Raw genomic sequence first — 25,478 nt, 5'->3', positions numbered from 1 at the left:
TAAAAATCGACTCTTTCATGATGGTATGGCCAATGATGCTAGAGACAGTGAGTCAAGCCGTCTGGCACTGGATTGAAACAAGTTATTTTTAGGAATATTTATCAGTCTACCAGTAACTGTTAATTGAAAATCTCCCATAAACAAGTGAAATTGAGCCCAGTTTATTTTACAATCTTGTAATATGTGTAGTCATTTGGAATGTTTGTATTGATGAAGTTTAGGGCGATGACACACTTGATGTTTTGACCATTTTGGTTCTCTTGTGGTAAACCATGAAAGTCAAAATATCATAAATTGCCTGTCACCCTTTCCCATGCACGAACTTGATAGGTTTCTACCTTTTATTCTGCATAGGGAAACATTCTTGGGTGTATAATGTTGCCTTCCAAACCCAACGTTGTACCCTTAAGAATTGCTATTAAGGCTTATGAGACAGACTAGCGTGTAAGATCTTGGGTTATTGGTAGTAATTTCTCAGGGGATCCAAAGGTGATTTTATTTTCCATATGATAAACTATTAAAGGAAGAGTAACACCAAAAAATGAAAGTGTTTTAAAATAATGAAAATATCATGTAGTGTTTCCTTGCACTGGTAAAACTAATCTGTTTGCTACAGAAACACTACTATAGTTTATATAAACAAGTTGCTGAATAGCAATGGTGTATGACACAGGATAAATTGTGGATAATAGAAAACATGTTCTACAGAGTTTATCTGTTATCTGCTGTGTAATTTGAGCCTTTTCTCCTTTGAATGGCTGCCCCCATGGCTACACAGCAGCTTATTTATATAAACTATAGTAGTGTTTCTGAAGCAAACAAATCAGTTACCAGTGCAGGTTAACACTGCATTATACTTGCATTACTTTAAAACAATTTAATTTTTTAATGGTACTGTTCCTTTAAGTAGGTCTGATAGTGATTATGGAGAACTCAAAGACTCCCACCACTTTATTCCTTGTGCTATTGTCATCTTGAAGATCCCTTCTAGTCTAGAAGCATCTTCAATAAGTGTCTTGGTGTATAGCACCTTGCAACATATTAAGGTAAGAGGCAGCTTTCCAGTATGGCATTAGCTTACAGATTTAAACTTAAATATCTTATGGATTACTTTTACTGCAACTTTTTCTTGGTGGGAAAATTTTGTTGCAAAAAATGAATACATTTCCAGGATAGTTAATGTTCCACCAGTTGCAGTTGTTACTGTTAAGACTGTAGTAAAATGCTACTATAGCCCTAGTAGGCATGTTAGGGGAGTGCATTGAGGTGCATTCAAGGGTTCTAATCGGTGGCAAACTATAGAGAAAGCTGCTTTCTCTATAGTTAACAAGAACCCCCTCCCCAGTCTCTCTCTTACCTGCGGTGGGGAAGCAGAGACACAGGGTGGAGTCTTGGCGGAGTCTGGGTGGAGAGTGGGCGGAGGCAGGAGGATGGGGATCAGATGAAGTAGTGCGCTGGGCCCCTCTGAAGATTCTTGTTACGCCACTGGTTCTAATATTCTGTGTGCCATTGTTCACTTAGTAATAATGTTAAAACTTAGTCATGATTTATACTTTATTCACAGTGCTACTCTTTTTTACTACAAACAATTACTCAGTTTCACACTTTAGGAGCTGGTCAAAAACTGGAGAACAGTTAAAATGATATAATTAAAGAAGGGTTTAAAAATTCTACAAATGTGCACATCTGTAAAGTAATGCACATGGCCTTTAATGTTTCTAGATCTTCAAATGTAGGTTCACAGATAAATCTGCCTACTGAGCCATGTAATGTTTTTCTGACTGATCTGTCAAATTATTTGTGACATCGCTGGATTACTGTTCATTAGCAAAGGAAAAAAAATCAAATACACCAAATTTTCCTTACTCTAGAAAAAGGGGTTTTGAAGCAGCCCAGGAATGTATCCAGCCTACTAAATTGTCAGCAATATTTAGTCACTGTTTTAATAATACGGATCAAACGCTACTCTCTGGAGCATTAGCATTGCGTATTTGCTCCCGCTAGCCTAGTGGTAATTGCTGTTTCATGTTAAAATAGGTTGATTATGTTAAGCCTTTGATCATGTGTAATATGATTTCATTTGCTTTTAACAAAACATTCCATGGGAATGTCGTTCAGCTCAGAAACCTGCTTTGTTTTGAGTAGGAACTAATAATTAGCTCCCAGCCTGCTTGGGCGCAGTTAATGTGTTACACTACGGACATTATGCATATTCAGCATGTGATACAGCAGCCAGCTGGTGTATTGTTCACAGTCTCAATTGCTCACTGCTACCGTGCAGTAGAAACCAGTAAATAACTCCATGGTGGTCAAAGCACTCATGAGATCTAGAGGATAGGATCTTGGTTATATGAGCAAGTAGAAAAGAAAAGGAATATAAAGTCAGCTCTGATTGACTACATATATAAGATACCTCCCAAGATTCAACCCACAAGTCATTTTTGAATGAGCTGAGTGCACCAGCCTCAATCCCTCCACGTTCGGCTTTCAACTAAACACCAACAATCAACATTCTTATGCAGGGATAGATGCCAATACTCGTTTTTGAGATAGATGCCAATACTCGCCTGCTTATGTCCAGGACTCCAGAGTATTACAAGGACCTTAGGATTGCAGAAAATATGGAAGATTTAAACAGGAAAACTCACCAGTGAAGTGTGATCCAGATGCTTAAGTCCCAATCTCATAGCTGGAGGGGATTCTCATAATAATAATGAAAAAAAAAACACCGGAGCAGAAATAAAAATGAAGACTTTATTTCATATATAAAGGGGACCAGTCATCCTAAGAAATAATGCCAAATTCTATGCCATCATGTTGAGCAAAATTAACTTATAATCATTTTTCCTTCATCCACAATTAAAGTATACAGACGGTTCCCATCATGAGGAAGGCAGGCTTTGTATGATGCCAAAATCTATGGTATCCTCCAAAAATAGAGGAGTGCATGTGCCCATGAATAAGCTACTTATAATTATAGACAGTAAGGAGGTCAGTGCCATCTAGGAAGTGTAGGAATGAAAGTGAAAGAGTCATGGGGAGTGGAAGGCAAAATATGATTGTCAGGGGATTTTTTGAATTAGGTATGGAAGTTTTAATATTGATAATCCAATATATGTGGAAGTAAGTGCTGAAATTTCTATACTCGATTTTGAAACACTGAAAATGATCTGTTTCCAGAGCATGACAGTTTGTGTGTGGGTCTTCAGTTATAGGTTTGTCTGTAGCACTTGCCTTTTAAATAGAAAAACTTTGGTAGAGAGTTTTAGAATTCAAGACGTTGACACACAGGGCAATTCCCTAATTCCCATAGATCATATTTTATACTTGTTTCTTAGGGGTCGACGCATTTTGGTTAGCATGTTATATTATTATTATGAACTGGACCACCCTGTAAAACTATGGGTTTTGACAAAAAACATGTTTCTCAAGCATAATGTTTAAAGTACACCTATATCTAAAAATATTTAATTAATGAATTTTTTCATCTGAAGTCTAAAGATGAAGAAAATATGTTTGAGTGTTTGGTGACTGGCCGAGCAATGATTAATAACAAAAGTTATGAGAAACTATAATCATATGGGCCCCCTTCTTTCAAGAGCAAAATTATATGTATGGTAATGGAATGCTTGGTGTTCCTAGACAAAACTAGACAAAATGACCTGTCTTTAACATTTAGGGGGATATTTACTAAACCATGATTTTTTCTGGTTGGGGTACTTCCCCATATATAAATCAATGGGAGATGTCCCTTTTATAGTTTGAAGATATCATGGTCTGCACTGGGGTTTGTCCAGTAATAAGAAAAATTCTGGGTTTTCGGCCGATAACCCAAAAAAGATTCAGGTTTTTGCTCAATTTTATCCAGATCTTTCCAGACTTGACCTTTTCAAGTTATTTTATTGAGAAATAAGATAAAATCGTGGATGGGAGTTTGGTCGAGCTTGGTTTAATAAAAATATGCGATAAATTTGAGTTTCAGTAAATAACCCCCTAAAGGTGGCCATACACAGGGAGATCCGTTTGTTTGTCAATGAGGTGGGCGATTACATGCTGATCCGATCGTGGGCCCTTAGGTCCAACAATCAGATCATAATGCTGGCAACAAGGCTGGTCAGATCGCGGGACCGCATCAATGCACAGATGCAATCCAACGGGATTTTCTACCCTGCCCGATCGTCATCTGCCCGACTTTCGGCCAGATATCGATCAGAGAAGCCCAATGGATGGCCCCAAACACGCCCAATAAGCTTCCTACTCGGTCTGTCGGCAGCTTTTATCGGCCCATGTATGAGCGCCTTCGATGTGGGAATTCTATCTGTGTGTCTGTTACAACAGTATCAGATGTAAAAGGTGCCGATGTGCTTTAATATTAACACAGTTTTTAGTAATAACCTTTTTGAGGATGTGGAGCTGTTTAGGTAGGTTTTAAATTATTTATTTATTATGGATTATCATGGATTTCCAACTTGTGAGTCTTGGTACAGCTGTATATGTTAAAAATATAGGGTATCTGGGATGTAGGTACAAGTTCTGCTGTTGCTATGAATACCCCATGGGCACAAAAATGATGCTTATTGCACAGGCATTTTGACCACCATTGTTATTAGGCAGGACCCGTTTAAAGTCAGAAGATTATTTTCTGTCTATCCATCCTTCCAATATTGATACTGTATATAAGAAATGCACCGTTTAACGCTTTGGGCTTTCTAGAAAGAGTCTTAAGGGGGATGCATCTGAGGGATTTTAGTTTTGGCTGTTTCCATACCTGTGAATTTATTTATACATTTCCCTCTAAGCACTGGTAAAGATCGCTGGAGTGTGTGAATGGGATTGTGGTGAATGAACAGTAGATATTTTATGAATTTGGTTTAATTCGCTTAAAGCCGTGTTAAGATATAACTTATTATCTTATTATCATGCAAAATGCTATTGAAAAGATCTACAGCAAGCAAGTCTACAGCATAGGTAAATAATAAGTATAAGGCAAATGATAAAATAGCATGGCATGCTTGGGCATAGTATGTGCTTTGAATTATATTTGCATCCCAGTAATTCCATTTATCTATTTTTTCTAACTCGTATCTTTCATTGCTGTAGAATCCCGCCCTTTGTCTGTGCCTGCAAAAGTATTGCCTACATCTAGAGAAGCAAAAATATCTTCTGAGGAGCGAATGAAAGAAATTATTGGCACTGTGTGGAATGCAGTAAAGCGACTTACACTGCAGGTAAGGTAGAACAAAAAGTGGTTTATAAACAAGATAACTGTACGACTAAGTGTCATTCTTTTCATTTCTTTTATACGTTCTGTCATTCAGTTACGGACTTCTGATGTCACATGCTTACAATGACATTTAGAACCATATTTACCAATATGTAGATTTTCAAAGTATAATAACAGTGTCCAAGAATGGCGATTACTTTGGCAAATCTCACAATTTTAATAACGCCCTTGCCCCTGTTCTTCAAATACTAAGCACTTAGATCTTGAATCATGCAACAGCATCATTACAACTATGTAATGCAATGAATAATATTGAACCTTTAATTATTTAGTTAATTTTTTTAGCTAGCATCATCACATTACTTTGCTTTAAAATTATGCTGTTGAAAAACATGGATATACAGTATGTTTCAGAATACCCCTTTAATTCTTGCAGATCGCTGCCTTGCAGGAAGAACAGAGACTTTAATATTTGTCAGGATCTGCAGTTTCTATTCATAGAAATAGAGTTTTGTTGAGTAAATTAATTGATTAATTGACAAATTATGCAAATAATTGAATACCATCACCATATTCAATCAAAAAACACAACATGAAAACATTTGAGGGGGTTATTTATTAAAATCTGGATGTTAAAATCTTGAAAAATCCACTAGAAAACTTGGATTTTTAGAGGGAAAAAAAGATTTATTATACCCGATGCTGCAAAAAGACGGAATCTGAAAATCTGCCATCTCAGACCTGTCGAGCTTCTGTATAAGTCGATGTATAAGTCGATGGGAGAGGCACCTATCTTAATTTGACGTTTTCGTGGTCTGCACTGAGTTTAACCCAAAACTCCAACTTTTCCTGGGTTTCAGGCAAAAACTCGAAATATTAGAGCGATTCAGGAAAAAACCCGAAAAATTTGAGTGTTTCTGGTTTTTGCTCGATTTTGAATTTTTCCACTATCTGATCAAATTGAGTTTTTTCATTAATAAATAAGTCAAAATCGGGCATGGGAGTTTGGTTGTGGTGTTTTTTAATAAAATATGAGATAAATTTGGATTCTAGTAAATAATCCCTTTAATCATTTCAAAGTTTTAAAATATTTCAATTATCGCTACAAATCTATGAATTGTATTACTCCTTCTGGCCAATATATATGGGGTATCATTTCTTAACCTTCAAAAGATATTTACAATTTTTTGCTCAGCTCTGATTTTGACATCGGCATTTTGTCAATATCCCGATTTTTTTTCAAGTTTTAAGGAAAAACACTTATGTCAGCAAGGTTGTTTAACTTGCATATTTGTACTATTAACCACATTACTATTACTTGTATGGCTGCCTCAAATCATTCATTCCTGCCATATTTATTGTAACATTATGGTGGAAGATGGGCAGTTCATGCCTTTCTAGAAGGTCATTAACAAAGACGAGAGTATGCTGAGTATTTTCTGCTGAGTGCCTTCATCTACATTTCATAGACACATGTAAAACCAAAATGAAAATAGTTCATTGAGATAAAGGGTTTGGTACCGATGTGTTAACACATGAGATATTTAACTTAAACTATTAAACTAGGTAGGGCATGTTTAAGGGGCAGATTTATCAAGGGTCTAAGTGAATTCGAGGGAATTTTCGAAGTAAAAAAATTCAAAATTCGAAGTAATTTTTTGGATAGTTCGACCATCGAATAGGATACTTCGAATTTACTATGAATTTGATTTGAAGTAAAAATAGTTCGAATATTTGACCATTCGATAATCGAAGATAGTCTCTTTAAAAAAACTTCGACTTCAATACTTCCCCAAATTCGCCAAATCTTTCATAGTTCTTAGGGAGTACTTGACCATGTTTTTACTTAGGAGTAACCCATAAGTACCATATATTGTTTTTAGATATCCCCACTTGGTAAAGAAAATTCTCGTTTTTAAATGGGGGAGACCAAGGATATGTGCTATCTGCGGTCTATGGCACACTTGGCCTTGCAATCACTGCTTCTTGTACTTATGCTTGAACATGTTCACACATCTTTGTGGGCTTTGAGATGCCCTTCTGTAAAGATTCCACTCTGATGCCACAGTGCTAATTTTGGTTTGGAACTAAATTTGGGTTTCATGATGAAATTGCAATTTGAAATCGACTTTAAAGTTAAAAGTGTTTTTTTAAGCCACTGTGAAAATTCTATAAAGCTCCTATGTTACAGCTAGACATTAAAGGCTCTATTCAGGGGAAATATTATGCATCTATTTCTTGCCCGCAACTTAGCAGAGCCGCCTGCTAAACTAAACTGATATTCACTCGAAACTTGGCTCCTGTGCAGGATTCATGTTTTGATAGAGCGAAAACATGATGAAAGTTTAATTAGAATACACCATCTTGTTCATTTGATTTAAACAGACTCATCTTTTGTCTTAATCAGCACAACCTGTTTTATGGTTATTCAATGCCGAAAAAAAAGGTGATTTTTCATAACTAACTTTAATTCCGTGATCTCAGACCAACAAGAATTACGGGCACGAGAGTTTTTTTGGAATTCTAAACTTGGAATCTTGCCATTTACTCCCACAAGTAATGCTTTCAGTAAACCGCAGGCCAACGAGTGCTTGCTATTGTATGATTCCTTGAGATGGGGTATGAAATGACTCACTCGTACAGTGCCAGGAGTCATCAAATTGAAATGAAAACTCTACTGGGCATATGGAATAGTTTTTTTCATGCTTCGGTGAATACTGTTAACCCTAATGCCACAACACAATCTTCCATTTGGGATTATTTTAGAATTAGCTGTGCCACTCCAGATATTTAAATGGCTTACTATCTAGTCTTATGACACTGGATTCACTTGGCTTCTGCACTCACAAAATCATATTCATAATACACATAGGGGCACATTTACCTAGGGTCAAATATCTAAGGGTTAATTAACCCTCGATATTCGACCGTCGAATTAAAATCCTTCGACATCGAAGTCAATGGATTTTGCGCTATCATATTCATAATAGACATAGGGGCACATTTACCTAGGGTCGAATATCTAAGGGTTAATTAACCCTCGATATTCGACCGTCGAAGTAAAATCCTTCGACATCGAAGTCAATGGATTTTGCGCTATTCCTTCGATCGTCCGTTCTTCCTTCGATCAGGAAATTGTTAGGAAGCCTATGGGGACCTTGGCCTCGGTAGGTTTTAGGTGGCGAACTAGGGGGTCGAAGAATTTTTTAAAGAGACAGTACTTTGACTATCGAATGGTCGAATGATTTTTAGTTCGAATCGGTCGAAGTAGCCCATTCGATGGTCGAAGTAAATGGGCCCCATAATATTATTAAGGGCTTTCAAATGTATGTTTTTTTTTGGCTGTCAAGGGCAGTTGACTAGAGGGTGTTTCAACAGGTAGGACCAGCAAGAGCAAAGTTAACTATTTCCAATTTAATATTATGTTTTTGATGTTGGAGCTCCCATCCCATCTTGGGTACTCTCTTCTATACTTTGTATTGGTATCCTTGCATTTAAGAGTCAACGCTGGAATCAAATAGGGACCTTCCTATCGCTTATTGCCTTCTTATTGCCCCAACTAATGAGCCATTCAGATGAATTGTAATATATCTTATCATCATCTTATTGAATACACCGTGAATACAGAGACTGTTGGAGCTCCCATCCCATCTTGGGTACTCTCTTCTATACTTTGTATTGGTATCCTTGCATTTAAGAGTCAACGTTGGAATCAAATAGGGACCTTCCTATCGCTTATTGCCTTCTTATTGCCCCAACTAATGAGCCATTCAGATGAATTGTAATATATCTTATCATCATCTTATTGAATACACCGTGAATACAGAGACTGAGATTCAAAATAGGCCCTGTTATTTGCAGTACACAACAGGCCCAATATAGTGACTGTTATGGCATCTTACAGCAGCTACTCTGGCTTTTACCAGAAGCTACAGAAAGCCAATCTGGACCTGTTGTCTTCCATGCTATTGTCATCTATCTATTTTACAGACATTCCGTGTTTCCCTTAACTGTTTTACTGCTTTTGAACCCTTGGTGTGTAACTCAAAAACAAATCTGTCATTATAAATCTTATTATAGCGGCCAAATCTAGGCAGTCAGCTGCCCTTTGTTAGCCTTATGTTGTGCCATCCGCTGGCCTCGTTTTATGTTTCTTCTAAGCATTTTCTCAGATAAAATTAATAGGGGTGAGTGAAATTTTAGTTTGCGAAGGCTAGGATTAAAAGACTTTCCTTTGGACAATTCATAATTGCATACACTCAGATGCCAACCCGGATCTAAAAGGATCCAGGTGCGTCTGGAGCAGCTTTTTTTTCACAATTTTTTTTCTGAACCAGACAGAAATATAGACATCAATAATTTGTGCCTTTAAGTGAGTATGGAAAATTGGATGAACATAGTTTTCAGATCAGTAAAACATATTCTGGCAGAGTTCTGATATAAATACTGTACATGTTCTAGCACATGTATGATCTGGAGTTCTACATAGTTAACTAAATATCAATGGAATACATTACATGGCATTCATGCCATCATGAAAGTTCTCTCTCTCTTAAATAATTTTTTTTTATTCAGAGTTCAGTCAGCAATTACATACAGATAGTTCCTTAGACAGCCCCCTTAATGGCATTTCACAGGAAATTCGCTTTATTTTCCTCTAAATGTTGCCTAAAATTAGCATCTCAGGGCTGTCGAACTGAAGGAATTTAGCATGGTTTTCACGCTTTGCCCAAGATATCCATGGACTTATTCTTCACCATTGTAATACAATTTAGGTGTATAGGATATTTGTATGATTGGCAGCTTTCAGAACAATCATGGCTGCTCTCACTGAAAAGATTTAATCCGGTAATATTTATTAATAGATTTATGGGGGAAATTACCTATCCCCTAAGGTTTTATTGAACAAAACTTGTAATAAAACTTCTCTAAAGAAATCATTTAATACTTGCTCAGAAAAACCTTTTGGAATGGGAGTAGCTTCTATTCTAAGTATGCTTTAGCGATGATGGGAAAAGTAAACAAAATGGTTCTGCTCCAATATTCCCCTTGGTTTGTATTTTTTTTCTAAATGGCGCATTGCCATTAATCTACTTAACTTTTGAAGTGCATGGTACTTTGACCAAACTCCAAAATATGGCTTGATATTACCAATGACTTAAAAACTATATTTAAAAAAAAAAGTGCAATGGCCCAAGGAAAAAACTTGGTGATAGAATTTACTGGTGGGTGTTTAACAAATTCGCATCACAGTGAATCAAGGTTCCCATTACATATTTTCATATACACTGACCACCCCCTAGAAAATCCTGGCAGGTAATCTTCTCTTAAAAGGTGGCAACCCAAACACCATGGAGTCAACTGGTAGGACTAATGCTGCAGAAAGCTCAACATGCTGTAAAACCACTTTAACCACAAGGATGGTGGTGCGAGGCAAGTGAGTGGCGTGGTGCAAATAAAACTTTACTAGAAAATACCCCACACCCCTTTAAAGGGTTGTGTATCCTAAAATGTATAGATTGGCACCATTATCAAAACACAGTATTTTGTCAGAAAAAAAATGTCTAATAAAGAGTAGTTCTTGACAAAAAAATAAGTTAAGTCCACCTTCCTCTCATAAAGCAGCGTTTATTTCATGCTTCATGGCTGGGTTTCTGCCTGTCTTTAAAACATAACATTAATACCTCAATTGCTTGTGCCTCCATATCCATTGCTTTCAATGATGCAGGCATTTGAGCCCTAAACATGGTTAATTTGTGGAGCAATTGAAATAAAGGCAAAGTATTTTAGTAACACTGGAAAGCTGCCCAGCCTTATTAGACATGCCTACCAAATGGAATAGAAATATTTAAATACAAGAAAAAGTCCTTTATAACATGCCTTTTCTTTGACTACACAATATTTAAAAAAAAAAAAAAAACATTTTTTGATTGATTATAAAAACATTTCAAATGTGATAATTATGCATATACCTTTAAGGAAGCTCTTCATGAAATTCTTGGCAAGGACACAGTATGTCCGTATGGCTAATGCAGGCATGCTGCAAGAGTACAGCAACAAGTAAACCACCCAAAATGATCAAATGCTAAACACATAGAAGATTAAAGCATACACTACTTTGTAATCCTCCCCACATATCTTTGGATGGTATTATTGTTTGTTGGGCACCATTTTCTAAATTCTCATGAAAAAATATTATTATTATAATTATTTGATTCCTTTCACTGGGCTAAGGGAAAAGACAGCCGTACTTCACCCAAAGCCCTTTAGCCATTTACTAGCAAATTGAGCTTTTCTAAATACTTCTCAAGCGTAAAAATTAAAGCAAATGCATCCTTTCAAAAAGCCCTTTTTGATTATCACACAACTTGAGTAGGAATTGCCTCTTAGTACATAACATAGAAGTTGACTTCTAGGGCATTGGCTATGAACATCTGGCCACACATGGGCTGATATTACCTGCCAAATGACTCCTGGTGAAGTTGGTATCTTTTGTCAGGTCCTCTTCAAAGAGGATGTCTCCATGCTCCTCTTCAGAAATACAATACTCCCTCATGAATAATGATCATTGGGCCAATCAGACTGTTTGGCCCACTACCTAGGTGACATTACCAGGCCAATATAAGACATCTCTGTGGCTCAATGATTAGCACTGCTGCCTTATAGTGGTGGGTTCAATTCCACCTAGGGCATTAACTGCAAGGAGTTTCTATTTGCCTGTTTGGGTATCCTCTGGGACCTCTGTCTTCCTCCCACACTCAAGGCTTGTACTTCACACTTACAGGCTGGTTTATTGTCCCTTGTATGTGAATGTGATAGGGACTTTAGATTGTATGCTCTTCTGGGGCAGAGACTGAGGTTTAAATTTGTAGATGACTGGCACTTTTAGGTAGAACAAAACTGCTGCTTTGATCATTAACAGACATTTAAAGTAGAACCTAGGCTCAAAAATAAAAGGCTAGAAATGCTACACCTTGGGGCAAATTCACTAAAGCGAAAAGCAGCTAACGCTAGCGCAAATTCGCCAGTGTGATGTCATTTCATTACTTCGCCGATTTACTAACGTGTGCTGGCGTAACTTCGCTAACTAAGTGGGCCTACTCTAGCGCTACTTCGCACACTTACGCCAGGCAAGTTGCGCTATGGTGAAGGGACGTAACTACACTAATTCACTAACTTGCGGATTTTACTGAACGTTACCTCTTGCGCCAGACTTGCCTTCGACACCTCAGACCAGGTGAAGTGCAATAGAGTAGATAGGGCTTGCTTCAACTAAGCTAAAAAAAGCTAAAGTCCCAAAAAACGCTGGCGTCTTTTACTTTTTTAAGGGTGATAGGCTGAAAAAGATCGTACATTTTTTGGGGGTACCCTCCTTCCCCCCTATATTTTCTAACATATGGCACCTAAACTATACAGTGAGCACATGGGTAGGTCAAAATAACAACTCTAGTTTATTTTATGAAGATTTCCCAAGCTTGTGCAGTGTAATGTATTTGCTGCTACATATACGTTCATTGTACTTTAACTTGGCGCCGTATGCAAATTAGGCATCGCTAGCGCAACTTTGCTTGACTAATTAATGGTAGTGCAAGTTAGCTATCTTTCGCCTCCCTGGGCGCAATTTCGGATTTTAGTGAATTAGCGGCACCCTGACGAAGTGCGGCGAAGTCAACGCTGGCGCAACTTCGGAGGTAAGTAAATTTGAGCTTCAGCACCAGCCCAAATCCACTGCAACCTTTTATCATTGAAGATATATAAAATCAGCACATGTAGCACGTGCAATGCCACTGACACTCAAAAGATAGCTTAACTGTGTCTAAATATGGGAAGCTCCAAAGAATAGTAATTTTAGAATAGCAATTCTAGAATGATATAAAATAAAGCCATTTTGGCATCTGTTCATGTACATTTTTTTAAACTGTAGTTCTTCACTCTCTTCAATAAAGACCTTTATCGACATATGCTTCACACAGGCTCTTTCCTTTAGAGTGACTTTATTTTCATCTTGGGCTGCAGATTCCAGAAGCGCTGTATGACAAGCCCCAGTATAAAATAGTCCCAGGAAAGCGTTGGTATAGCAGTATGTTTATAGTACATCTGATTCATGGTTGCTAATATTTTAGTGACCAACAGTACTAAGATTGCATGGCAAATTATATTCCTCCATGGATTTAATAGCATTTTACCAGCCAACACATTTCATAGCTCTTCAGACTGGTCCTGTACAAACTACATATGAAGTGGGCATATTTTGTATATTCAGCAGATCTTTGCCGGCAGGTGCTTATACAGTTGTAGTCATGCCCCTGGCTTGCGCTCCTGGATACCACTGTCGGAGAAATAAATACACTGTAAAATATGTTGCTCACCTCTTCACAGCTGCCAAATGGGCAACAGCAGTGCTTTGAAATAACTCTCTGTCTCAAAACAGGATGTTTTGGTTCATTAATGTTTCAAACACCAAGTGGAGTGAAACCAAGGAATATCTACAACCATTTGCTTTAGGTTGCCATGGAATACAGAGTTAGTCATTTAACAGTTTTTTTCCCTCTTAAGTGAGACATATAGTTCTCTAGCATTTGTATGCACAGGGAATTGTATACAGGTAAAGTGTAAAGGGGAAATAAAACTCATGTAATGCACTGCTATATGTCCTTATATACAACAGCCATAAATATCAAAGCCTAAAGATGGTCATGTGCATCTCTACATATAATGGTTTTTACATGTTATTCATCAGCCTTCTTCTTGTATGAGTTCTTCATATTGCATAAACTTAAATGCCCAATGCATGTGCACCCATGCTGTTAAATTGTGACTTTATGGGGATTTACCAACCCATCGACAGTGGCCAAGTTTAAAGGCACAGTTCTATACATTCATGGTCTTGTGGTAGTAGCGGGCTTATACAATCAGAGTAATGACCAAGGGACAATGAATGGTTTTTATTATGTTAATGGGGCTTTAATTTATCTTTGACTTTCTTTCTTTTTATAGTAAAGATAAAAGTACAAGTTCGGTAGTTGAGCTACAAATGAGTGTTGCCTCCAAACCTAATTATAGGTAAAAAAAAAAAACATGGATGACTAAAATGTTTCAGTAGAAATCAAATCATAATTTATTCCAATTGCACATTTTTTGCTTCAGCTATTGACACCAAAACCACACTATTTTCATACTGTGGTCCTTGGATCAATTATCGGTTGAATCAGGTTAACTCGGTTTTACAGTGTAGATTTAACTAAAAGACTGTAAAAGAGGTTCATCTTCCTTGTTGTGTTTGTGTTAAATTTATGGACCAGTTGTTGGAGGCTTTTTGATTAATAATGCCTACAGTAAATGAAACAATCCAAAGAAACGCAGGCATGAGGCAGCAAGTTATACGCAGTTTTGTTTCTGAGTTATTTTATCATCTTTAAAGGTTCATAATTCAGGACATTGCTGGAATGAGTAACAATTGAGGTTCTAGAATGATTTAGCGAAACTCCGGTGAGCACTTTTTGCTACTTTTTGTGTAATCTAGTTTGGCATAAGTGCCCTAACTATGTAAGACTGTTCACAGTTATTAGTTTACTGCTTCCCATGACCTTATGTAATCAGCTTTATCTGATGACAGAAGATTGATTTTGTAGTGAAAAAAACTCAAGTGATTTCACTCACCAAATAAAGGAAGTATTGGTTGAATGGTATGTTTACTGTTCTTCTGCTTCAAACTTTCTTATATCTTAGCGGCCAACACTGGTAAAATTGCCAGGAATGGGAACTTTCTGGGGTATTTCCTATAACCCATAATGCCCAGCTTTTTTCTGCATCTTCTGATAAGTTAATGGTGGTTTTGCACTCGTGTGTGCTACTTGTCTTAGGTTCATAATTCCGGGCATTGCTAGAATGAGTAACAATTGAGGTTCTAGATTGAGTTGGGGAAATGTTGTATGTATATTTTCCATAGGCTAAGGAGCCCAAGGTTTTGATAACAACCTATGAAACATCAAGTTATAAATACTAGTTCTTTCTGAGGAAGCATCTTGAAATAGAGGCCTGTAGTGCCCAGCCTCCTTGCTATGCGGGAAACTGAGGAGGCCGTGCAACTCTGAGCTGGAGTACAGAAAGGAGACACAGAATTATCAGAATTATCTGGTAAGCAGTATTTACTGCAGTCCCTTGACAAGGAAGTTCTGAGGATACCAATACTATCCAAAGGACCTTCAGCCTAGATTTTCTAGATTTTTTAACAGTGTGCACTATACTTGGGAACTCTCCCTTCCCCTAGGGTCTTATTATTTTGATGAACCTGCCACACTAAGACAGTTTCATTTTCATGATGTATCACCTTTTCAATGGTAAGCGAATTAAACAAACGAAATATCCTGCTGTAACCAGTTACCTAATGGAAAGAATGCAGAACTTGATCGTAACTGAATCTTGCGATACTCAAGAAAGCTCTTTTCCCACAGAGCAGGTGTTTTTGCTTGCTCATTGAGCCAACTAGACCAAAAACCACAAGCCGTTCAGTACGTTCCAACAGATCTCTACCTAACATTCTATGTTCCAGAGCATAACGTTAACCCAACTCTCCAGAGCAACAAGCCAATGTCTTTATTTATTGTTTGTGCAGAATGTAGCGATGACGTTCAACATATTAATCCAGCGAAACCATGTTGACAACCCTATTCATACAATTGACTTTTTTTCATCATTAGAAATTGATCGTTTTCGCCCGTAGCACTTGACATAACAGGAATTAAAATAGGAGGTGATTCTATTTCAAGAATTTGCAATAATTCCCTCTCTTTAACACATAAATGTGTTCAGTATTGGCCAGAGAACACGTTGCTACCAAAACCGTAACTTGATCTCTGAAACAGAAACGCCGTTGCCATGGAAAGATGAAGTAACGCTTACTGCAGCTGTGATGCATTAATGAATAGGATATTTTTTTTAAGATCATTTGTGTTTGGTGTGGCTCAGAGGGTCCCAACCAGATGGTTTCCATGAACAGGATCTGACCCTCAGCTCGAGGACTTTTTTTTTTTTTCTTCGCTAGCAGATTACTTCACTTTCTTTCCCTTGGTGTGTCAGATCCTTACATTTATGCACAATTTACTGTTGCAGGTTTACATCCAACTGCATAAATCACTCCAGATTTCCCATTTAAAACAAGTTTTTGACAGGTAGTTTTGATTTGTTTAGAAAGTTGCTCGAAATAGTTTCTTTCTTTCGTCCTCTCGCTGCTTCTGTCCGTTCCCTTTTCTTGATGTGAGAATTTTGATTTTTCTTGTTGTGGTGAAAAGCACATTGTTAACAATTATCATAAATACCCACCAAAATGAGACAGATTAGCCACTTTTTATATAAAAAGAAAATACACACTTTTGGTGTTGCCTTAAATGTAATACTTACAGTTAGGAGCCTGGGTGGTCTATTCCAAATTTGTCCGACACATATTAGAGTAAACATCTCAAACAACTGGAGAGAATGTAGTTCTATCACAAAAAAGGTGTTAGTGACAAATCTGTTTGTGTATCATGCTAATTGATACCACATTTTACAGGAGGAGTGTCCAAGCTGTGGTCTTCCAGCTGCTGTTCGACTACCATTCCCAACTCAGGCACCTAATGGTGAAATCACACCAAAGAGATGAATGGGGACAGTTACAGTAGGGAAATATTCACATGAAGGCCATGTGATGTACATCCTATGTTTGTTTGAGGAAAGCATTCAAACATATTTTGCTGTAGCACCAATTAAGCTTAAATGTCTTTCTAGCAACCACAACCCGATTATTGCATTCTCCTTAGTGTGTCATATGCCATTTTTTAGTTTTTCCACATGCTTCTTATTACAGGCATGGGATCTGTTATCTGAAAACCCGTTATCCAGAGAGCATCTCCCATAGACTTCATTTTAATCAAATAATTCAAAATTGTAAAAAGGATTTCCTTTTTCACTGCAATGAGAAAACAGTTCCTTATTCTGGATCCAAACTAAAATAGAATTAAGCCTTATTGGAGGCAAAATCCTATTGAGTTTAATGTATACATTTTTTTTTAGCAGACTGAAGGTATGGAGATCCATATTACAGAAAGACCCTTATTCGGGAAACCCCAGGTCCAGAGCTTTCTGGATAATAGGTCCCATACCTGTATATGTGGCACTTCCCAGCACAATGTTCAAATAACTGCGTAGAGAGCAGACCCCAGAGCTACACGGGAACCCAGAGTTAAGCTCATTTATTATATTGTAATGTTTTTTCTTGGCGTTGTTTTTCTGGGCTATTCAAGTTATGTTGAAATCACGTTTTTACATTTGTCTAAGTAGGGGTGGTAGGTTAATAAACCCCTGTACAGGCATGGGGTCGGTTATGCTTAAGACCAGGGGTTATCTATCATCCTCTCCATAATTTGGATAACCATGACATAAATATACAAAAAAAATGTAATTGTATAGCCACCAACATTGGTTTATATAATTTAGTTACCATCAAGTACAAGGTACTGTCTCATTATTATAGACAAAAAGGTAATCATTGAAAAAAAATTGCTAGAAAATTGACCTTCCAGTATCATAACTATAACATTTTATTGTGCTAACTGAATGTTTCACATTTTTACAGGGTCTAAAATGAATTTTAGGGGAAATTAATTAAATCTTATCAAATCATATGTATGTATGAAATAACAGTGTTTGAGCACATTTGTACTGGTCAGAATTACAAGGTGAATTACATGCTTGTATTATTTGCAGGTTCATGTTTCATATACGTGCATGGGATCGGTTGTCTAAAAACCCGTTATCCGCAAAGCTCCGAATTACGGAAAGGCCATCTCCCATAGACAACATTTTATCAAAAAAATCCATATTTGTAAAAGTGATTTCCTTTTTCTGTGTTATAATAAAACAGTAGCTTTTACTTGATCCCAACTAAGATATAATTAATCCTTATTGGAGGCAAAACTAGCCTATTGTTTTTTTTTAATGTTTAAATTATTTTTAGTAGATCCAAATTATGGAAAAATCTGTTATCCGGAGAAAACCCCAGGCCCCAAGCATTCTGGATAACAGGTCCCATAGTTGTACTTGTTTTTTAAGTGCTGGCACTGGTATCAGGCGCTAAAGCCAAGGACATAGTAGGAAACAACTTTTTGTAGGACTGACAATTATAAGAAATATATTTTCTGTCTACTGCTTACACTAATATACTGCAAAATGTCTTTTTACTTGATCATGTCGTAGTCAAATACCCATGCACTTGTTACTGACTCTGGTTAGCACTTTTTGCTACCTTAAACATTTGGGGGCCCATTTACTTAGCTCGAGTGAAGGATTAGAAGAAAAAATACTTTGAATTTCTAATGGTCGAATATGGCTACTTCGACCATCGAATAGGCTACGTCGACCTTCGACTACGACTTCGAATCGAACGTTTCGAAGTAAAAATCGTTTGAATATTCGACCATTCGATAGTCGAAGTACTGTCTCTTTAAAAAAAACTTTGACCCCCTAGTTCGCCACCTAAAACCTACCGAGGCCAATGTTAGCCTATGGGAAAGGTCCCCATAGGCTTCCTAACAATTTTCTGATCGAAGGAAAATCCTTTGATCGATGGATTAAAATCCTTCAAATCGTTCAAATCGAAAGATTTAATTGTTCGATCGAACGACTATTCCTTGGATTGCAGGAATAGCGCTAAATCTTTCGACTTCGCTATTCGAAGTCGAAGGATTTCAATTCGGCAGTCGAATAGTTAATCAACCCTCGATATTCGACCCTAGGTAAATCTGCCCCCACGTGTAATCTAGTTTGGCATAAGTGCCCTAACTCTGTAAGACTGTTCATAGTTCTTAGTTTACCACTTCCCGTGACCTTATGAAATCAGCTTTATCTCCGTCAGAAAATGACAGAAGATTTATTTTGTAGTGAAAAAACCCTCAAGTGATTTTACTCGCCAAATAAAGGAAGTATTGGTTGAATGGTATGTTTACTGTTCTTCTGCTTCAAACTTGCTTATATTTTAGCGGCCAACACTGGTAAAATTGCCAGGAATGGGAACTTTCCGAGGCATTTCCTATAACCCATAATGCCACATCTTCTGACAAGTTAATGATGAGTTTGCACTCATGTGGGCTACATGTCTAATAACAGCTTACTAATAATGTTCTATTTTGTCATCTTTTAATACTGTTCCCCTTGTGAAGGCCTCCTCACTGTACTTTAATTGATATATAGAGAGTGTTCACCTTAAAAACTTTTTAATATGATGGAGACAGTATTCTAACTTCAGTTAATTTCTTTCACTTCAATGAAAGACTCGTTTCCCAGAATTAGCTTGGATTTACCTAATTATTTGTTAACGTATTTATAGTATTAGCACATTCAACAAAGCTGTACAATCAATGAGTGTATATATTGAACTTACAGACTGGATACAAAAATATAACTGATACAAGAGGTAAAGAGGGCCTTGCTCAAATAATCTATAATTCTAGCAACCAGGCGGCATTTTGAAAGTCATTAAAGGAGTTTTTCACCTTTGAGTTAACTTTTAGTATGATGTAGAGCAGAGGTTCCCAAACTTTTTTACCCATGAGCCACATTCCAATATAAAAAGAGTTGGGGAGCAAAACAAGTATGAAAAAAGTCACTGGGTGTCAAATAAGTGCTGTGATTGGCTATTTGGTAGCCCCTATGGGTACTGGCAGCCTACAGGAGGTTCTGTTTGGCAGTACACCTGGTTCTTATGCACCCAAACCTAGCACCCAGGCCAGGAATTTAAAAACAAGCACCTGCTTTGAGGCCACTGGGAACAATATCCAAGGGGTTGGGGAGCAACATGTTGCTCATGAGCCACTGGTTGGGGATTACTGATGTAGAACGTGATATTCTGAAACACTTTGTAATTGGTTTTCATTTTGTATTATTTGTGATTTTTCAACTATTTCGCTTTTTATTCCTCAGTTCCCCAGTTTGCCGAATGGAAAGATGAGTAATAAAAAGTAGCAAAAACAATAAATTTGTTTTAGAAAATCAGAGCATAGTAAAAAGATATGCCACAGAGTAATCTTTACTGTTTTCCTCTGTGATAAAAATAAAATGCATTAAATGTTAAAAGTTCCTTTGAGGGAACAATGCACCCTTTTTCACAAGTAGCGTTTATATCCAACTTAGTTATCTATAAATGTTTGCTAAAACATGTTGACAGGCTATTCATAATATTTATTGGTGCATTTGGGCTTTTTAGTTATGATTGCTATGATGAGTTTACCTAATCTACGGATAGTAGTGCAGTGGCTCCCAAACTGTAAAGCAGACCCCAATGCGACCAGATGCAGTGAAAAGTGGGACCAAATCCAATCAGTGTGATTATTAATTGTTAAGGAAAATCTTATACCTCAGTCAACCTAAGGGTCGACTGCCGAGAGTACCAGGCAATCTCTTGGGGACTTTGTAAGAAAGGGTTGCCGAAAATTGTCCTTGGCTGGGCCAGCTGCATGCCATAGTCCCTCAATGTTATGTTGGGTTCTGTGGTGGGATGTAGAAGATCCAATCTGACACTGAGCGTGTGTGAGAGAGTCTACTAGGCCACATTTGTGCTGGAGGATATTGTGCTCTCTTTAGGGGGCAGTTTATGCACATGCATTGCAGTTTCATAATTACTGACTATTGATAGTTTGGAGATAATAATGGGTGTAATGCTTCAACTGTGGAGCCGTACATACAAATACATGTAAAAGTCTTAAGAAAATAAGTCTAGCTGTCTGCCAAAAAGCCTCAATTTTCATATATTCGAAAGTTTATATAGAGTCCAAAGTGTGAAATGCCATATGCGATTCCCACCGAACCTCATGAATTCCTTCTTACTGATAATACACATTGGTAACTGATTTTGCTTTGTGCGTCATGGATGGAAGAATAAATTCCATTGTTTAATAAATATTCCATTGCTCAAGGCTGATCATTTTCCCAGGTATCCATATCATGCACCCCCTCCATTCTTTGCTAATCTATCAGAAATGAATTATTTCATTGCACCTTTCCCCCCAAGCTGGTGACTATTACATAGTCAGCACTGTCTGTATAATACTACATTATAGATGCCTGCAGAGTTTTCCTTGCTTGTGATTGGGTGCATTAGCTTTCCCAATGAAGATGGAAAGAACAGTTGTACCAGTTGTTTGGAGCAGACTTGAATATAATGAATAAAGAAAACTTAGAGAGCCCTGCTCACAAGAGCTTGTCAAGTTTTTCTGTCTATTGGAAGGGGAAAGTAATATAAAAAAAATGCAATTTATTATTTTATACAGTTAATGATAATGTACAATTTGGGAGATTCTGTAGCATTTTTTAAAACTCAATAAGCCAGGGAGGCAGATTTATCAAAAACAGAATTACAGTTATTTCAAGTTTTTTTCTGAAAACCCCCCCCAAAAAAAAAACAAAACTCGCCAAGCTTAAATGTGTGCTTGATAATTAAAAAAAAAACATATTAGTGTAAAAGATTTGAAAAATAAACTTGTAACCAAGTGAAATCACTTTGTACCCATTATTTTCAATGATTATGCCAAATTTCTATGGATCTCAAAGTTTTCAACTAAAAAATAGATTTTCAGAAATGTTTACTAAAAAAATTGATTCTCAAAATTTTCAACTAAAAAGTTGACTTTTACATCTTCAACTTCTCCCATTGACTTCTATATGAACTCGCCAGCTTTTAGATGCCGAATCTTCCCAGTAGGGATGCACCGAATCCACTATTTTGGATTTGACCGAACCCCCAAATCCTTTGCGAAAGTTTCGGCTAAATACTGAACCAAATCTGAATCCTAATTTGCATATGCAAATTAAGGGTGGGAAGGGGATAACATTTTGTACTTGTTTTGTGACAAAAAGCCACACAATGTTCCTCCCCACACCTAATTTGCATATGCAAATTTGGATTTGGTTCAGCCTGCCCTGGATTCGGTACATCCCTAATTCCCAGTTTTTGGTTTTTTTTTTGCACTTAAAAAAATCATGAAAATCTTGACTGTCGAAAATTCAAATTTGCAATTTTTGTAAAAACTTGTAATCGCAGTTGAAAGTCAAATTCAGATGTTGTTTAACCTACCCTAAATTAAGCAGTACATTAATTTTTTCCCTTAAGGATCTTGAGCCCACGTGTTTTTAGGCTGTAATGAAGGCAATGGCTCTGAGACTGGACGGGCATAAGTTTTATATACAAAAGCTCTGACAGGGCACATAAGCAAAATACTGCAATGAAAAGGACTTTCGTCCCACCACACACAAAAAAATGTTTTTCACAAGTATCAGTTACAAATAACTGCCCCTTAAAGCAAAAATAAATTGAGCATAACCTGTAATAATAAAAGGGCATAGTGTCCCTTTAATGAACCACAAATTGTTTGAAACTGAAGAATAACCAATCTTTTAAGAATGAATAAAGTGACTAATTCTTGGTGCATTTTGGGAATCTCAATGCGTTACATCTGGAACAATACGTAACTGCTTCTGGTCCAGGATAAATAAAAGACGCTCTGCAACCTTGGATCAATAAACTACTTATCAAAGGCGTAATTAACTTAAACGCATGACTCAAATAGCACTAACACCAGATACAAACAGAGACTTTTGTGAAACAATATATTTATTTTTCCAAAATTCCAGTATTTTCCTGCAATGAATTCCTGTCAGGTTGTCTAAGCAAAAATGCACAGAATTGTTTAATCGAGAATGCACATTTAGCCTGTGTTTGTCAGGTTTTCAAATTATTTATAATGAGGCATTCCATGGCGATGGCCCTTCCATAGGGGGCTTATTAGCCTCGCTGGATTGGTGCTCGTCTTTGTACAATTATCAGAAAGAGGTTTATTGAACAGTAGAGCATTTACTGTAAGCCAGTCTATGGGATCATTATAATGTTCTGTGGAATGGGGCTGATGTGGATTATTGGAGAGAGATTCTTTAGTACATGACTCCTCTTTTCACTGTATTATTTACACAGTTTAATAGTGAAAGTAACCCCTTAATAAGAAAATATCCATTTGTGAGTAATAAATATAAAACATCCATTCCATGTGTAATGTACTTTTACACTACACTGCAGAATTATTTTATGATGTATTTATGTACAAATCTTTCAAGGTGTTATTGTTAAAGGGATACTGTCATGGAAAAACATGTTTTTTTCAAAACACATCAGTTAATAGTGCTGCTCCAGAAGAATTCTGAACTGAAATCCATTTTTCAAAAGAGCAAACAGATTCATTTATATTCAATTTTGAAATCTGACATAGGGCTAGACATTTTGTCAATTTCCCAGCTGCCCCAAGTCATGTGACTTGTGCTCTGATAAACTTCAATCACTCTTTACTGCTGTACTGCAAGTTGGAGTGATATCACCCCCCTCCCTTCCCCCTCCCAGCAGCCAAACAAAAGAACAATGGGAAGGTAACCAGATAACAGCTGCCTGGTAGATCTAAGAACAACACTCAATAGTAAAAACCCATGTCCCACTGAGACACATTCAGTTACATTGAGGAGGAAAAACAGCAGCCTGCCAGAAAGCATTTCTCTCATAAAGTGCAGGCACAAGTCACATGACCAGGGGCAGCTGGGAAATTGACAAAATGTCTAGCCCCATGCCAGATTTCAAAATTGAATATAAAAAAATCTGTTTGCTCTTTTGAGAAATGGATTTCAGTGCAGAATTCTGCTGGAGTAGCACTATTAACTGATGCGTTTTGAAAAAAACATGTTTTCCGATGACAGAATTCCTTTAATCTAATTTATGGGAAGTAGCAGCAAACAACGGTCTTTTCCCTTTGAGTATTGATTGGTCCATGCATGTAGTGATGTCAGAAGGTACAGGTATGGGATCTGTTATCCAGAAACCCAATATCTAAATTAAAGGAAGACTGTCTTCCATAGACTCCATTTTATCCAAATAATGCAAATTTTAAAAATGATCCCCTTTTTCTCTGTAATAATTAAACAGTATCTTGTTCTTTATCCAAACTAAGATATAATTAATCCTTATTGGAGGCAAAACCAGCCTATTGGGTTAATTTAATGTTTACATGATTTTGAAGATCCAAATTACAGAAAGATCCATTATCCGGAAAAACCCAGGTCCCAAGCATTTTTTCATAATAGGTCCCATACCTCAACCAATATCCCTCTTGCCTAATTGTGTGTAGCTGGTGGGGATTTTAGGATTGGAAGAGGAGGAATATGGTAGAAGAGAACTGACAACAACCTAGGGAACTCTGGAATTGAAATGGCAACTGCTGATGTTGCTAGGGTGCTACCTGTCCGGTTTTGACCCGGACAGCCCGGTATTTTCAAGGGCTGCTCGGGTCAAAACTTCCTGCCCGGTTTTCCAAATAAGGAATAGCCCCGCCCCCTGTCATCATAACCACTCCAACCCATTGATGTCACGGCCCTGCCCCGTCTCCACCATATGGAAAGGTGGCAACCCTAGATGTTGCTGACTACACAGGACAATGGGTCGCAGAGATGTGAATAGTCCTATTTAAGAGTGAGCACCATCTACAGAACATGTTCATTTTGGCTATTGCAGTAGTAGGCAAGATGCATGTCCCAATAGGGATGTTTCATAAGAACCACAACTAGATTCTATTCATGGCAACATTTCTATTATAAATATTACAAAACTGTTTTAATTGTGGGCTAAAGATACCAAAATGCAACGGCTTGCTTTAGTTGAAGCCTTCTAAACTTGGTTGCGAATCCCTGGCACACTCTTGATTGAAATCTAGTTTTGTTTCTTCAACTTTTAGAGCAGTGTTTACTTATCTTCTGCTTGCTCCCAAGACAGTGGACCCAGTGCAGACAATGCAGTGCCCCTATTTAAGCCCAAATTAAGATACGATTACGTCTTGGGTGTCCATTGAACAGTAGCAGAGTGACTGTTAATTTAATGTTTCTATATATCTTTAATCCTATTATGGGGTAGACCTAATCAAATGTTGGGCCACAAAGCCTAAAACTGCTGCTGTAGCAAATCCGAGATATTGGTGCTTCAATCCACTTTTTCCAGAGAGCAGGATTCTTAACTCCAAGTGAGGTAACTGGGCTCAAATTAGCCTTCAATAAATGATCCCTAAAGCACTGAAAAACCAGGCAGGATTTACAATAACATTGATACAGTGATGTGAAAAACTCTTTCCCCTGGTGTTGCACATGAACATTTACATTTATTTTACTGTCTCCAGTATTAGATTATGTATGGAGACTG

General features: G+C 37.2%; 1 protein-coding gene across 5 annotated transcripts in view; it reads left to right on the top strand.

Moving 5' to 3' along the window:
- The window catches only part of vps13b.L (vacuolar protein sorting 13 homolog B L homeolog), a 591,067-nt gene that overhangs the window by 252,458 nt on the left and 313,131 nt on the right, over positions 1–25,478 (top strand). For 4 of the 5 annotated variants that reach the window (XM_018268144.1, XM_018268145.1, XM_018268146.2 and 1 more), the window contains exon 22: positions 5,101–5,228. In XM_018268144.1, coding sequence (XP_018123633.1) covers positions 5,101–5,228 — 128 coding nt within the window. Of the gene's footprint in view, positions 1–5,100; positions 5,229–5,660; positions 5,917–25,478 lie in introns of those variants that run through there. The other variant, XM_018268149.2, reaches the window with a different exon arrangement.

This window comes from Xenopus laevis, chromosome 6L (assembly GCF_017654675.1).
Source record: "Xenopus laevis strain J_2021 chromosome 6L, Xenopus_laevis_v10.1, whole genome shotgun sequence".
In the NCBI taxonomy this organism is placed as follows: Eukaryota; Metazoa; Chordata; class Amphibia; order Anura; family Pipidae; genus Xenopus; species Xenopus laevis.
Note: the sequence above shows the minus strand (reverse complement) of the source record. Positions and strands in the feature narration are given on the sequence as shown.